Consider the following 15201-nt stretch of genomic DNA (forward strand, 5'->3'; position numbering starts at 1 on the left):
GCACAAATAAACAAACGTCTGCTTATTATCTTACATGGCAAATCATGTTAATATTGATATTGCTGGTGCATTTTCAATACACTGCTCTGTTCTAGCGCTGAAGCTTATAAAAACTGGCAGCATAAGAAGCTCACCGGTAAACAGTTTTTAAGCCAGATATTAAACACATTTGAACTTAATGTTGAAAATGTAAAACAAAAGTAATTGTAAACAAAAAAGAAAAAACCAAAGCAAAAGCCATATGCATCCGAATAAATACACCTTTTATTTGACTGATTGACAGATCTGATTATACAAACGCCAACACGGAGCTCTGAAATAACAGGACCAATCAGCGAGACAATGACTGTACATTCTTGGTGTGACCCTCCCCACCTTTAACCCTGCCTGCAGTTAACTATGGAACTTAATACTAGCGCTTTTTCCTGTACAAGTAAAGCTCAGCTACCCCGCCCACCCTCTAAAATCCTCCCCGTTCTGTGTACTGTTATGTACAGGTTTGAAGTGGATGCCGTATCTAAAGGTGCTGTTTGGCCAATTACAGAACAGAGTTTCATGACTAACCTTCGTGCTAGAGAATCAAGTTGGATTTTCTGGTATATTTAAATTAAAATTGGTTGTGTATTCTAGTAGATGCAGCTGCTGTTGTAGCAGAGTTAGCAAAGTTTGTAGTGTACGAGCATGGTAATATCTTTACCATTTGGTTACAATTTAAACAAAAAAAACAAAAAAAAACTTCTCCAAAAACAGGCTTGGGTTGAAAGAACGTCCTTATTTATCTTCTACCTGCCACTTTCTCACACTCTTGTTCACACTTGTACAAACACACACTCACACACACAAAAATACTGGTATTTTTTCCCTTCATTAAAAAAAAAACAAAAACAAAACAAGAATGTTTGCCTGTTTGTTTCAGGATTCCTTTTTTTTTTTTTTTTTGTTCTCAATCTCTTCCTCCAGCCACATGTAACTCACCTCACACCATCAAACACACAAACGCACAATCATCCCTACCTAAGTGCAATTTCTTCCACATGCGCCTTCAGCGTTTCCTACAGTAAAAACACTAACGGTACCATCACAATAAATGGATGGATAAAATATCCTCACTTTTGACTTTTCTCAACCCATCCCTCACTTCCTCCCATTAAACCATCACAACCCCATTAGATCCCCTAACCCCATGCGCTCTCATGTAACAGACAGTCTTGCATGTAACAGTGACAATTCTTGTCCTCGGTGTAACAGCCGGGAAGAAACGAGGGACTGGGCGGGTGCGAGGTGTGGGTGAAGGAAGGCATAGGGGAAGAGATGGCAAGTTCTTCTCCTTGAGAAGAAAGTGAGAGACAACAGGGGAGGAATAACAGCATGTCCACCCCTCCGTTTCCCCAGCATCTTTATGATGAAGTGGAGGGTGAAGGTGGAAGGAAGAAGGGAGGAGGTGGACGGTGACTGAAGTGGGGAGAAAAAGAAAGCAGGGTGATGATGTGTGTTGGTTGAGCTTCATGTGTCCTGGCCGTCAGTGGCTGGGGTGTCGTTGGCATTGGACAAGTCCGAGTCAGTCTCCCGGTTGGATATGCGATCCAGCTCTGCCTGGACGTCGGTCAGGCCCAGCTTGGAACCTACAAGAGTTAAAGATGCAAATGAACATGCAAATTAGTAATAAATAAAAGCGAAAGCCAACACATGAGCAGGCTAGTCAGTGCAATAATTAGCAGCACGTTGTCAATATGAAGTGGTTCAGCCATGACGCAGTAAACACTGAAACAAATGCACATGGTTGAAATAAGAGCTGGGTATGACTGATCATGTTATATAAATTCTATAAAACACATTTGTGAGGGCTGTAGCAATGTCAGAGATCATATGCAAAAGTAAGAATGGCTACAGAACCAGAAGTACTCTTTTTTTTTTTTAACCAGAGGATACATATTTCCACAACATTAATACAAATCCTGCTGGATTCTTAGTCTGGATTGGGAATAATAATGCATTTATACAAATTACATGTGCAAATAGATGCAAAGGTTTTGACAGCATTGCTAAAAAATTTCTGCAGCTGTCAACAATATGTAAGCAAATGAACTGATCTGTTCAATATTTGAGATAAGTTTATTTCTTTTTTGTACAATTGAGACCCCCCCCCCCCCAGAACAGCAACAATGTCACTCCAAACTGGTTAAATTTGTCATCTTTCTGCTGATGTTGGCTGTTACTTTATAATCCTGCTAAAAATCTATGACAGACTCCCTCAAGAGAAGCAAGTTAAAAGTCTCTACCATGGCCTTCACAGTCCTCAACATCAGCATTATTGCATAAACCAAAACAAAAAAACCTGTATATAAAAGTCTCACGTAATTGAAGCCTTCTGATGGAAAAATGGGTGAAAAAAACCCCACCAAACAATAATCATAAGACTATTCGGGTTTTCGCAAGAGCAACAGGGTGCCCACTTAAAAAAAAAAAAAAAAAAAAAAAAGGAAATGCAAAACTCACCTTTTCTGAAACTCCCAAGTCTTCTTTGATTTTATAAACAGAAATTTTTAAACAAGAATGCCCAGACACTTGCTGACTAGCATCTATACATTCAAATATTTGCATCAATTTAAACAATTTCACTGAAATTGCCTAAACATTAGTATTTACTGCATACTATGGGAGGTTTATATGTTTATATAGGACTAACATTTTTAAACTGCCCAGTCTTAGTTTGAATCATGTGCATCAGTTGGGAGAAATGTTGGTGATAAGAAATGCAATGAAACATGCAAAAAAACAAAAACAAAAAACCCTAAAACAAAACACAGACATTCAAATGAAACAATGGAAGTGTAGAAATGAAAGGGTAGCAGGGCATTGAAAGGGAAGGATGCAACTTATCAACAAATAGTCTATTTTTCTGCCTTCCTGCAGTCTTTATATGGTTGTTGATTAGAAGTGTGTGTGTCCATTCACTTACAAACTGAAAACTGGTAAATAAAATGCAATGCAACATATTTAAAAGGGTACAAATGTAATTAAATAGCTACAGGATCCTCTCAGCTGCGACAGACATAAAATGCATTTCAGATGGAGATGACTGAACATAACAGCCTGCATAATAGAGGTTAACGGAAAAAGTAGGCCATACAGAAGCAGTATGAATGAGAAATCTTCTTGCTCACACACACCTTAACGTGGCCAGCATCCTCTGACTAGCACATACACATACACACATTAAATGAATGGTGTCAGTGAGTCTGCAGAAAAGACTGTGAGCATGGTAAAGGTGGAAAAACAGAGCATCAAACAAGCATAAAGGTGATGGCGATGAGTTTGTGTTCCCTGGGATGCACCCAATTTTTTTTCTGATCTTTATCAAAAGTTATGCCTCAAGTGAAGAACAAGTAGGAAAGTAGCATGAATGACCAGTAGGAACTTGAGGGATGAGGTGTGGCCAAGGATGAAATTTCAGTCCTCAAACACAACAAAGTATATAAATATATGTTCTAGAGAGGAAAAAAAATTACATCAATCAGAGGACAAAACAAAATACATCTTCTCACCTGACTTCCGTACAGTTCCTGGAGTGTTGTTACCACCACCTGGTGTCCCGGGCCCTCCTGTGCCCGCTTTCTTTGTCAGTAGACTGTTGAAAAAGTTGGCCAGCACACCCTCACTGGTCTGACCTATAGTGTAATGAGACTTGAGTTAAAAAGCAAACTAAAAGCTATGCAGCGATATAATGAGAAAGACAGGTAGATGTGTGCACTTACCCGACTGTGGCATGGCATTTGCTACATTGGCCGCTGCAGAGCGATTACTTGTCCTTGGGGAGCCTGTGGGTGCCCTGCTAGTGGTGTCCTATAAACAACAACACATATGGGCATTCCTTCAACTTATGAGTCAAAACTTGAGGAAAAGAAAGAAAGAAGCACTCACCACTGGTCGCCCTGCTGTCACAGCAGGTTGTTTGGCAAGAAGCGACTGCAAATTGGAGCACAATATGCATCAATTAGTACTTAATTACCATATCAAGACCCTTATCCAGATATGATTTGTGTATTCACAAGCAGCAAACCAACTGACATTAAAACAACTGATATGTTTCCTGACCTGCAGCTTTACCAGAAACACTTGGTCATCTTCTGCCTGAATCTCTTTCTCATGAACAATCTGGTGAGAAAAAAACAGTAGAATAAAGATTAAATGGGGCTTGCCTCCCATTTTTGCTGCATCTAACAGATTTGATAGAATCCTCAATCTCTGCAGAGACTTTAGGTTAAACTTAGTAACAATGATGCACAAGTTAATGTGTTATATCAAAGCAGCAATTAGTTTCTAATCTCTTTGGTAGTGTGTACCTTTCTGACTGGTGGTTTGACAATTACTTCCTCATAACTGTCTTCTGCTTTTACTGTCTGGAAGTTCTCATGAAGTATGGCAATCTTTTTCTCATTGTCCCAGCCTGATGGACTGGTAGAAAAATAAAAAAGAGAGGGTTACAACCCAAACATAGCAAACAGTTTGATCCCTATGAGAGGCAGTATTCAATCACTACTGGGCTTACATGAAGATAGCATCTCTTTCCACCACGAGAGCCGGGCAGTGGAAAGGAAAGCCGTAGAGTCTGTGGACAAGATATTTGTACAGGATGTCCAAGTTCTTCATCTCCTTCACTGATGTGTAAAGCAGAGAAGCCCCATCTGACACGGTCGTCAAGGATATTTTGAAGATTATGAGTAAACCGATTCCAGCTTAAAACAACCACTATAAGCACAGAAGGACTGCAATCTTGGCACGTTTTAAACACATTACACTTCAAAACTGCAGCTCAGTTTCCACTCAGCATTGACCTGGAAAAGAAACGATCTGAAGGAGGATGAAAAACCTATTTATTGAACTCACTCTGCAAAGCAACAGTTCAATAACTTACAGCGCTTAAGCCACTGCCACAAAAATATAGCAGAGAGCTCATTTTTACTGCTTTTGACTGGAGAACTAAAAACGTGCAGAGCTGGACTCTTGTATAATATCAACACTGTTCATCAGCAAGTACATGAAAGCATGTACATCACAAAAATGTCAAAACCTGTTTCCTCAATTTGGTTGTCAGTCATACTAATAAGCCCCTTTGAGACCCTTCATGGACGCCATATGTTTTCCTTTTGTGTCTGTGTGGCAGGTTTAGGTTTGCACCTGCATGAAGGGGGACAATGTTGTGACAGTTCAAGGATACATTGCAGACAGAAACGTCTGATGTGGGACTGGATGAAGTCCAGGTGTTCGTCTCTGTAGTCGTGCTCCTTCTCCAATGTGCTGATAGCGTCACACTGAGGACAAGAAAAGTAGGAGGCAAAAGTCCGTTTGTGAACAGATGCAATAAATCAGCGCGCGCGCACACACACTTGCACACACAAAGCACATTTAGTGTCTTTACAAGTTTTCTCCTTTGCCCTGTAAAGCACTTTAGATTACACTTGTGCCTGAAGAATGCACTACAGATTAAGCTGAATTAATAGTTAATAGCAAAAAAAAAAGTTAATCATCAATATGTCAACACTCAGCTTAAAAGTAAATGCATGTGTACCTTAGTGCAGACAACCACCACTGGTATTCCCAGGTTGTGTGTGAGTGTGTTGTCTCCTAATGGCAGCAGCACGCTCTCCTCTTCTTCACTCCGTCTTTGTGGTGTGGTGTCCTCCCCGCTGCCTGGCTCTGTGTACTCCTGGAACTGTTTTACAACTACAAATAAAAAATAGCAGTAAATTACATACAACCTGTAAGACGTTACAATTTGAAACTTGAGATAAAACCAGAGAAGAGCCAAATGTAATTTCTGTATAAACAGACCGCCGTTTCCAGGTAATATAACAATTAAGATGATATCCGTGAAGATACAACACTTTTTCCCTCTTTTTTTGTTTTGGTCAGCCCAACAGCAGTCTGTGTGACTCACTTCTGTGTTCCAGCTCCCGCAGCTTTTCCGGCGCGACTCGGAGTTTGTCGATGTGTTCCCTAGCAACGGCGGCCCACTTCTGGAGGGAGTCCAGGGCATTCCACGGCCGCGACATGTCAACAGTTATCAGCAGCAATGTGTTTTCGATAGAGTCCACTGGAACGGCTACTCCCTGCAGACCCTTATGGTAAAGGTCTCCATCCAACACCCACGCGTTACATCTAGTGTGGTCTAAGAACACACACAGACATGTGAAACAGGTAAAGTTTAACACACTCCAGTACAACTTGCTGCTAGAGTGGCATAAACAGGAAAACACAGATGGACTTGGCAGTTCATTATGAAAAACAAGCATTCGTTGGTTACCATCAATGTCATCGTCATGGACACTGAAGTAAAGATATTCCAGGCCACGCCCCTTCATGTACTCCTCAACCCCTTGTAGCTTCGCAACCAGGGTGGTCTTCCCCGAGCCCACCTCACCTAAACACAAGAACGCCATTAAAGCTGCATTACTAATCCCACAAAGAAGACAGAAATATTTCATAGTTTAAAACTTTGGCTGTTAATATAAATTATTGCAAGTATTATGTTTGTCAACATGTTAAAAAAACAAAACAAAACAAAAGACACATTAAAACATTACAATGCCCTCAACAGTGCCATGATTTAAACCATACTAGACTCATACAAATTATGCATTCTGCCAAAGGGGGACACCCCTAAACACCTATATCGTTCTCAGGCAAATTAAACATCATGATACTAATTCTGAAAATGTTTATAAATAAGAAATCTTCTATTTTAAAATTAGATAAATGTAATAAATAGGGCTAACGAACATATTGCATGACTACTTAAGGCAGGGGTGGGCAATTCCAGTCCTGCCAGTGTTACAAGTTTCCCTGCTGCAACACACATGACACACATCAGACTTATTTAGCAGACTTGTGCAGAGCTTGACATCAAACTGCATAAGTCTGCTAATTACCCATTGATTTGAGTCAGGTGGGTTACAGCAGAGAAACTTCCAAAAACTTGCAGGACTGCAGCCCTGGATATCAGGAGTTTCTCATCCCTCACACTTGGTTAATTCACATTACTGATCTGTGCCATTTTAACAGCAAGACTTGCCAACTTATTTAAAAAATCAAAACTAACAAAAACGATTAAACATAAGATCTAATATTACAATCATAAACAAACAAACACTTGATATACATTAATCCCGTGCACGTAGATATTTCACATTTATTTCACATTTCCTCATATCTGAAAATAATTAAACTGGGAATATTTAACATTATGACAGTCTCCTTAATTATTTGACCTTACAAACTGAATTGTATTAAAATCAACCCTTTTGATTGGTTGCACAGAAAAATCTCCAGTCTTGAAGCTGACGACATAAAGTTGTTTTTGCTCTCAGTGTTATAAGGTCAAACTTCATCCATTCTTTCTTTATGCCATAATAACTTGAACCGACAGGGGGACTCGATGCACTAAAGCAGAGCTTGCTGCTGATGTTGTCATGGACAGCATAACAAGCAAATGGCTTCACAGCCTCCCCATACATAGGTAACCAACACGCTGATTAGCAGGAATGGGTAGCAGGCTGCGGATTATCCCAGGCGGATGTGTAGATAGGATGTTTTGTGTGCGCGCCTGGACATGAGAGGAAGCCTCTCTGCTTCACAAACATAAAGCCCCTCACAAAAGGAAAAACCACAGAGCTTGTATTGCCCTTGCCCCCCTCTCCCTCTCTCTCAGTTATCTCTACACAGGCGCTACTAGCATCACTGGATGCTAGAATGACTTGCAGTGTTTCAAAGCGGCTCGGGTCGCTCCGAGAAGATGAGGAGACTGTGGTGTGTACGTGTGCGCGCGTGCTCGTGCGTCAGGAAAATCCACCTGTCTCTATTTCTCCTCTGCTGGCAGCCAACGCACCGGCTACCAAGCTGGAAACACAAAAGCACCATCGGTGCAGAGCCAACTAGCTTAGCTGTCGAGCTGCATTAAGTCTAGCTACAATGGAGAGATGATCAGCAGCTCCTTGGCGATCCGCGCTAACGATGCCCATTGGCTAGCCAGGAGACTGCAGACATACACAGATACCCACCCATGACCAGGACATTTCTCCCGGACGGTAGCTTTGATCTTGAATGGGTAGATACTTCACTCAGGATGGTTGACCTGCAGACAGAGCAGCCCCGTTACAACACAGCCAAACATGTCTTGTTCATTCATTTATAAACAGCGACTGACAGCAAGAGGCTAAAGAGAGCCGCTGTGTCACCAGTCTCAGCCTGGTGCTGATGCTAGCTAGCCTCATTAGCGGGCTAGCTGTCAAACCATCCTTATCCAGACACAGAGGGCTCTCTGAGACCCCGAAGCAAAAACACAGTAACCCAGTTTTATTTTCTCATCGCCCACCAAAGATTCTGTCCATCATCCTCTTCTTGGTTGGAGTTCTCCAATGTGCTCTTAGGTCCAGTTGAGGTGGAGGATAATAATGCACTCCTCCCTGAAGTCGCCATCTTCGCAGGACTTGGAAACCTAACGGCAGCGCCCGGATGTAGCAGGAACGGCAGCGCTGAGCTAACCATTATATATACAAGTCTATGGAGCTAACCTAGCCTGGTGGACCGCACGGCACGCCGGGGCCGGGGCGTGGTCCGCCCGCACAAAGCTCTGCAACAGAAGAGACGATCTCAGTCTGCTCCAAAGACCCCCAGCAAGTTATGTAGAGACAGAGTTTACTGTGGTGGGCAAACATAAACAATTTGTTTTCTATGATTTTCTGGATATATGTAGGCTATGTTACCTATTGGCTATCCATTAATGATATATATATACATACACACACACACACACACACACACACACACACACACACATTGTTGTGTGATTGTGTGATTGTTCAACAAAATATTAGTTTATGAGTGATGTAATATGTAATAACTTATCTTATTTGTTTGCTTTTTAAAAAAAAAAATCTATTGAACCAGAATTAGAACATTTTTTTCATAAAATTTTTTATTTATTATTACTTTAGTCAATTTCAGCTTATTTTACAGGCAACTGTTTTTTTTCCTTCTTTAATGAAAGGGTATGAATATATATATATATATATATATATATATATATATATATATATATATATATAATTTCTATTGATTAAAATGTAACCCATTAATACTTTTTAATCGTGGAAATTAGGTTATTAAGCCACCTTTCGCTTGCTATTATGGATTATTAAATTTAGGTTAGTACAGACAAAAGAATAATGAACCTAGCAGTGAGGTTTGCACAACACTTAGACTTTGACAAAAAAAAAAAAAAAAACAGCTGAACAGGCTAAAGGGCTGGTTTATATTTTTTTAAAAAAAAACATCATAATCAGGATTAATTTCTTTTCTGAAGAGCCACACAAATCCGTTTTAGACAACATATCCTCTTAAATACCCTGCCTCCAAAATCAATCCCTTCATTTGTGAATGAAAAAGCACTGGGTCTAAGCCTGTAAGGAGATAAAGCAATGGCATTTGGAGGCACTTCAGACGTATTTGAGGTTGGAGAATGTTGAGAAGAGTAAAAAAAAAAAAAAAAACAAAAACAAAAACATTTCTAAAATAAAATAAAATAAAAACATAAACAAACAAAACCATATTTCTTTTTCTTTCAGACTTTAAGACACTTTTCCTCTCTACAAGCAATTCCATTTTCATTTCTACATGTGGAAACTTCCTGTAACCTACTAAAAACTTAAACGTCTCAAATCGATTACGAAACTTTTTTCAAAGCCCCTTTCATTTGCATATGATTTTGTATTTTAGAGGCTAAATCACCTCATACATGATTTGGAGATATTTTTGAATAATTCTGAGCAAACAATCTGCGGGACACACAGTGTGAGCTGCAACTGCCAAGTGGTCTCAGGTGTGCGGTCATTGCTTATTAGAAAATCACTGAAGCGCTTCGCAACCAATCAAAGCGGAGAAGCAGAAAATTAGTACCCTCGGCGTCAGTTCACCATAGTAACCACTAGATGGCGTAGAAACATTACGATCGCCAGCCGCTGGTCCCTGGGTAAGGTGCGCTCTCTGCGGCCCCCGATGGAGCAAGCGGATTACAAACTCCTGTTAAGTGGCGCACCGTTCTCCTCCTCCCCATCTTTCACTCAGAGTAAACCCAGGCGTGCGGAGCGCATCCTCACCGTGCTCCAACACTGTTCGGCTGTCAGCACCCAAAACGGCCGAGCTCTGCATTGTAGGGGGGGGGGGGTGACTGAGGCGGAAAAAAAGACAAGAGTGAGATGGGTCCGGAGGCGGTTAGATATCCGTGATTGTCAAGTGAACGGCGGTGAAGTTCTTCGGCTCCGCTCAGATCTTTTCTCCAGGACGCTGAGGTGAGTTTTTCCTCCCTCTCTGCGGGAGAAAGGAGCAGCCTGAATGGTGCATGAGGGGTAACAGTCTCATTTATTTATATTTTTATTATTTATATTTGCAATGGACTGTTATCTGTATGGTCCTGCAAGTGGTTCTCATAGCTTATATGGTAAACATGCAGCTTGACAAAGCAGAAAGAGAATTATTAATCAGACAGCTTGTATGACTGTGATACATGATTCATTCAGGAAAACGAAACAAATAAGGAAATGATCAATTTTATTGCCAATAAAATATTATTACAAAGCAATCCACAGGCAGATTGAAGGCTACTCAGAAAGCTTCTGCTTTAATTTAATTCTCCTGCATATATGACAAGATAAGCTCTAATAGCAGGGAAGATCCACTTTATTCTCCTTCCCTCTTTCTTACTGTCAGCTTTATCCTCTTTCTTTCTCACTTGCCGGCCTTTTAGCTCTTCCTTTTTCTCAGATTCAAGTCTTATCTCCCTGACTCTCCCTGCTCATCCCTCCATGTCAGCTTCAATAACACTGAAAGTTCACAGATCCAGGCAAGTTCCCTTTGGATATTCTTCTTTCTTTCCTCAGTCCGTAGCACCTTTTATGCCCCCACTTTTTCATGGTTAATATTGTGGTAGCATGAAATGCCACATAACTCTTCAAGATGAAGCATTTGTGAGGCAGTGGAGTGTTACTCTGCATGTCTGATAATCAATATGTGACCGAGCAATTACAGTAGGTGTCACGGACCTTCCTGTGACAGAATCTGTAATGCCAAATCTGAAACAGTTACTGCTGCGCATATGTGAAGGTGAATGGTCACAGCCACAAATACACATGTACACACACAGAGTCAAGGGTCAAGGCAATCGAACTCTAGTGATTGTCAGAGTGTGAGGAAAATGAGCTGAGAGTGAAGAGCTGTGGAATGGTTCCAGCTCCACTCAGCAATCAGTCGCTGCTATGCTGGAATTCATTTAGGAATTACAGGAAAAAGCGCAACCCATGCTTATGCTATTGCACTCCTTCTTTTTGATGGCTGTCTATTAAAGTAATACACTTAAGATAAAGATTTTTCTGCAATATTTCTTTTTTGCCAAATTTTAGAAAAGTAGCGACAGTAAGCCTTGATTGGAAATGAAGGTGGTTTTGAGATGTAAAACACACAAAACAACAAAAATTAATACAAATAAAAAAAACGTGTTTAACAGAAACATTAAAAAAAACCTTAAAATTCAGGAATGAATCTGATGTGTTTTAGCAGGATTTTTTCTTGTTTTGTTGTGTTTTCTGTTGCCTTTTTCAGGTTTGTTTTCTGGTGTTTCTCGTCTTGTTAGTGCTCATGCTCTGAAATGCTGTTTTCTGTTCAGAATCTCAGTCATAATTAGAATAGCCTTCATTGTTATTGTGCACACAACAGTGAAATGCTCTGCATGAAAACCATGTGAAAATCAAGACATATAAAATAGGTATAAAGAACATCTGTTAATGAGGGCAAAAAGACCCTCATTGGGAAAAATGCGCAACAATGGAAACAACATTTACCCTGTAAACAAGGCTGCACAGCAGATAATGCAATGTTTTCAAGACAATTTTTTCTTTTGTCCATGCTTGTCAAGCTCTGGTGGTACCCATAGGATTTCTGAAATATTTCATTTTCCATGATAATGTTTCCTGAAATGTTGAGTTATTCGCCCAAATTGTTGAGCTCTCTAAGATTTTCCTGGTGTTTTCTTGTGGTGATTTGTTCCAGCATTAGTTGCTACTTCGGCACATAAATATAAAAATTAACCAGCTGTCAATTTTTGCAAGCCAGTGACATAGTGCCAGATCCTGTGATGAAGTGTGATGTGAAATTTAATTGTCACCTCCAGCAATTTGTAACACATGTGAGAGCTGATGCTTTGGTGAGATTCTGCACACAGTAGCTCTGGCTGTAGAAATCTTCCACATCTCCCTTCACTATCGGTGTCATCTGCTGTCAGCCGGAACAGACAGGCATCTGCTGCTCCCCACAGACACACACACACACACATATACACACAGACACACACATGCACTCAGACAGACAGGCACATATGCTAAAATGTACTACTATGCACAGGGGCATACTTGGAAATGCAACTCCCTGCCACTCCCACACAGGTCTGTTGTATGTCACATACCTGCCATGTGGCTCTGTCAATGTCTTTCTTACTGTATACAGCACCATTCACTGTTCTTAGCTAAAAATAATCAGCCACACACTTTAAACATGAATTATGGAAGATGGAGGGAGAGAGAGAAACATTCAGGTCAGAGTCAGACCCAGTTCCATGAGCTTCATTCCCTAAGGATGACGCTACTAGACCTCTGCATTAATATTCAGATAGTACCATGTAGGTTCTAGAGCATCAGATGACATCTCAACCTTTTACATGGCTGAGAAATTTAATCATAATAATCTTTCAGCTTGTTATAAATTCTTTAGATACAGATTTCGGCTGGTTTAGCTGTAAAGTAAACACCTACATGTCTGGACCGCCTCATTAAAGGTGTCAACATTTTCACTTAAAGGAATGCATATTTTACACACATTTTGTCATGCCTAGCAGACTGAAACAACTATTGTATATTACCATTAATAATGAACCAGAAGCATGACACTAAACTGGTAACCTGTCCAGGTCGTATCCTGCCTCTCTCCTGCTAACTGATAGGCTGCAGTGATATAAACATGGATAAACCTGAAATAAGTTTTGCCTGGATACAGCTCTGTTCAAATAAAACCAGACCTATCAACACCTCTATAGTACCCTAATTAACACCTTATCATTTTTTACACACATAGAATATGTGAGACTAATATATTTAACAAAACTTGCTAATTAGTGATTTTGAGAGTCACTGGCTGGCTTATTATTCTTTAGATGAAGCCAGGCAGGGTGCTTTTCTCTGTTTCCAGTCTTTATATTTTAGCTAAACTTAGCAGCCTCAGCATAGCTTCATATTTATACCAAGCAAAAGAAATAAAGGAAAGTGGCATTGATCTTTTTAAGGTAACTTTAGATTACTAATTTAATTATTTTCAAGTCATTAAAACAACCTTTGTCAGTTGTTCTTATTCTCATGCTACACACTGGCCATACTGAACCTTGCTGTGAGAAAGAAGACCTGGAATACAGGAGTCAGTGCAAAACGGTACATTTTAATACCCCCTGAAAGAAAGACAAAAAACTTAAAGCCAACTTCAAGTAGAAGAAAAAGAATAATATATCAGTGTTAACCAGGATACTTCCCCACAGTCCTGGGTGAAAGTCCTACACCTGAAAACATTACATGCACAGAAGCACCAAAGTTAGTGAACAGTCACAATATTTTATTTATTATGTCAGGGATAAGACTGTTTTTTTCCTCTGTGTACATAGAAACAAAAATAGTGCAATATACAGAAATATATTCTCACTAATTTGCCTGAAACTATCACATAAGAAAGATTTTGACAAAGTAAAAAGTCTGGAAGGACACAAATGCTTGTCTCCCATCCAAGCCAGTATTACTGTATGCATGTCCTTTCGCTTGCTGTTTGGATTAACTATTAAAATAAATTTGTGGGATTTAAGAAAAAAATCATGCTTGCTTGGAACAGATCCATCCATCCATCCATCCATCTTCTGCCGCTTATCCGGGGTCGGGTCGCGGGGGCAGCAGCCTAAGCAGGGAAGCCCAGACTTCCCTCTCCCCAGCCACATTTGCCAACTCTGCGGGGGGGATCCTGAGGCGTTCCCAGGCCAGCCGAGAGATGTAATCCCTCCAGCGTGTCCTGGGTCTTCCCCGGGGTCTCCTCCCCGAGGGACGTGCCTGGAACACCTCACCAGGGAGGCGTCCAGGAGGCATCCTGACCAGATGCCCGAGCCACCTCAACTGGTTCCTCTCGATGCGAAGGAGCAGCGGCTCTACTCTGAGCCCCTCCCAGATGACCGAGCTTCTCACCCTATCTCTAAGGGAGAGCCCGGCCACCCTGCGGAGGAAACTCATTTCAGCCGCCTGTATACGAGATCTCGTTCTTTCGGTCACGACCCACAGCTCATGACCATAGGTGAGGGTAGGAACGTAGATCGACTGATAAATCGAGAGCTTCGCCTTCTGGCTCAGCTCCTTCTTCACCACGACAGACCGGCACAGAGCCCGCATTACTGCAGACGCCGCACCGATCCGTCTGTCGATCTCGCACTCCATCTTTCCCTCACTCGTGAACAAGACCCCGAGATATTTAAACTCCTCCACTTGAGGCAGGACCTGACTCGCGACCCGGAGAGGGCAATCCACCCTATTCAGGCTGAGGACCATGGTCTCAGATTTTGAGATTTTTGCTTGGAACAGATATTTCAACTAATCTTTTTTATATAGCTTCCCAGAGTGCCATGATTGCTCAATCTGCACAAGTCCCAAGCTTGGTGTAGACAATCAGACTGACACAAATATATACATGAAACACATAAATGGGTGTTGATTGTCGCCAAAAATAAAACATGATTTGTGCTCATCTGCATGAATGAAATCACTTATGTTATGCATCTATTTCAGTACCTTAACTTAAGACTTGGCTGCAAGTAGGCTGCAAACATCCAAAGCAGGTGCAACACACAAGAAGACAGTTACTTCCAAACACGTTGAACTAATCCTTCAAAGGCCTGAACACTTTCTTCTTGGGCTGTAGACAGGTGAGGATATAATGGGAAATTAATTAGTGTACTTTTATGCAAACATAAATACTCAAACAGGTGCAGCAAACTGGGATAGGAAAAGAAGTGCTAAGTGGAAGCTGCAAACAGTCCTGAGAACTGCTCTTATGAAGCAAAATGACTGAAAACAC

At 40.9% G+C, this 15201-nt stretch overlaps 1 protein-coding gene across 1 annotated transcript; it reads right to left on the reverse strand.

Moving 5' to 3' along the window:
• Positions 1-397: 397 nt before the first annotated feature.
• dync1li1 (dynein, cytoplasmic 1, light intermediate chain 1) lies at positions 398-8497 on the reverse strand. The gene is made up of 13 exons (XM_079258574.1): positions 8372-8497; positions 8058-8131; positions 6305-6421; positions 5939-6169; positions 5570-5724; positions 5219-5312; positions 4550-4685; positions 4344-4455; positions 4096-4155; positions 3922-3966; positions 3756-3843; positions 3546-3668; positions 398-1622 (listed from the first exon to the last, which is right to left on the reverse strand). Exons 1-13 carry the CDS (start codon positions 8473-8475, stop codon positions 1504-1506), a joined length of 1458 nt encoding a protein of 485 aa, XP_079114700.1. The 5' UTR covers positions 8476-8497; the 3' UTR covers positions 398-1503.
• Positions 8498-15201: the final 6704 nt, after the last annotated feature.

Source organism: Telmatherina bonti, assembly GCF_933228915.1.
Source record: "Telmatherina bonti genome assembly, chromosome: 19".
Classification (NCBI taxonomy): Eukaryota; Metazoa; Chordata; class Actinopteri; order Atheriniformes; family Telmatherinidae; genus Telmatherina; species Telmatherina bonti.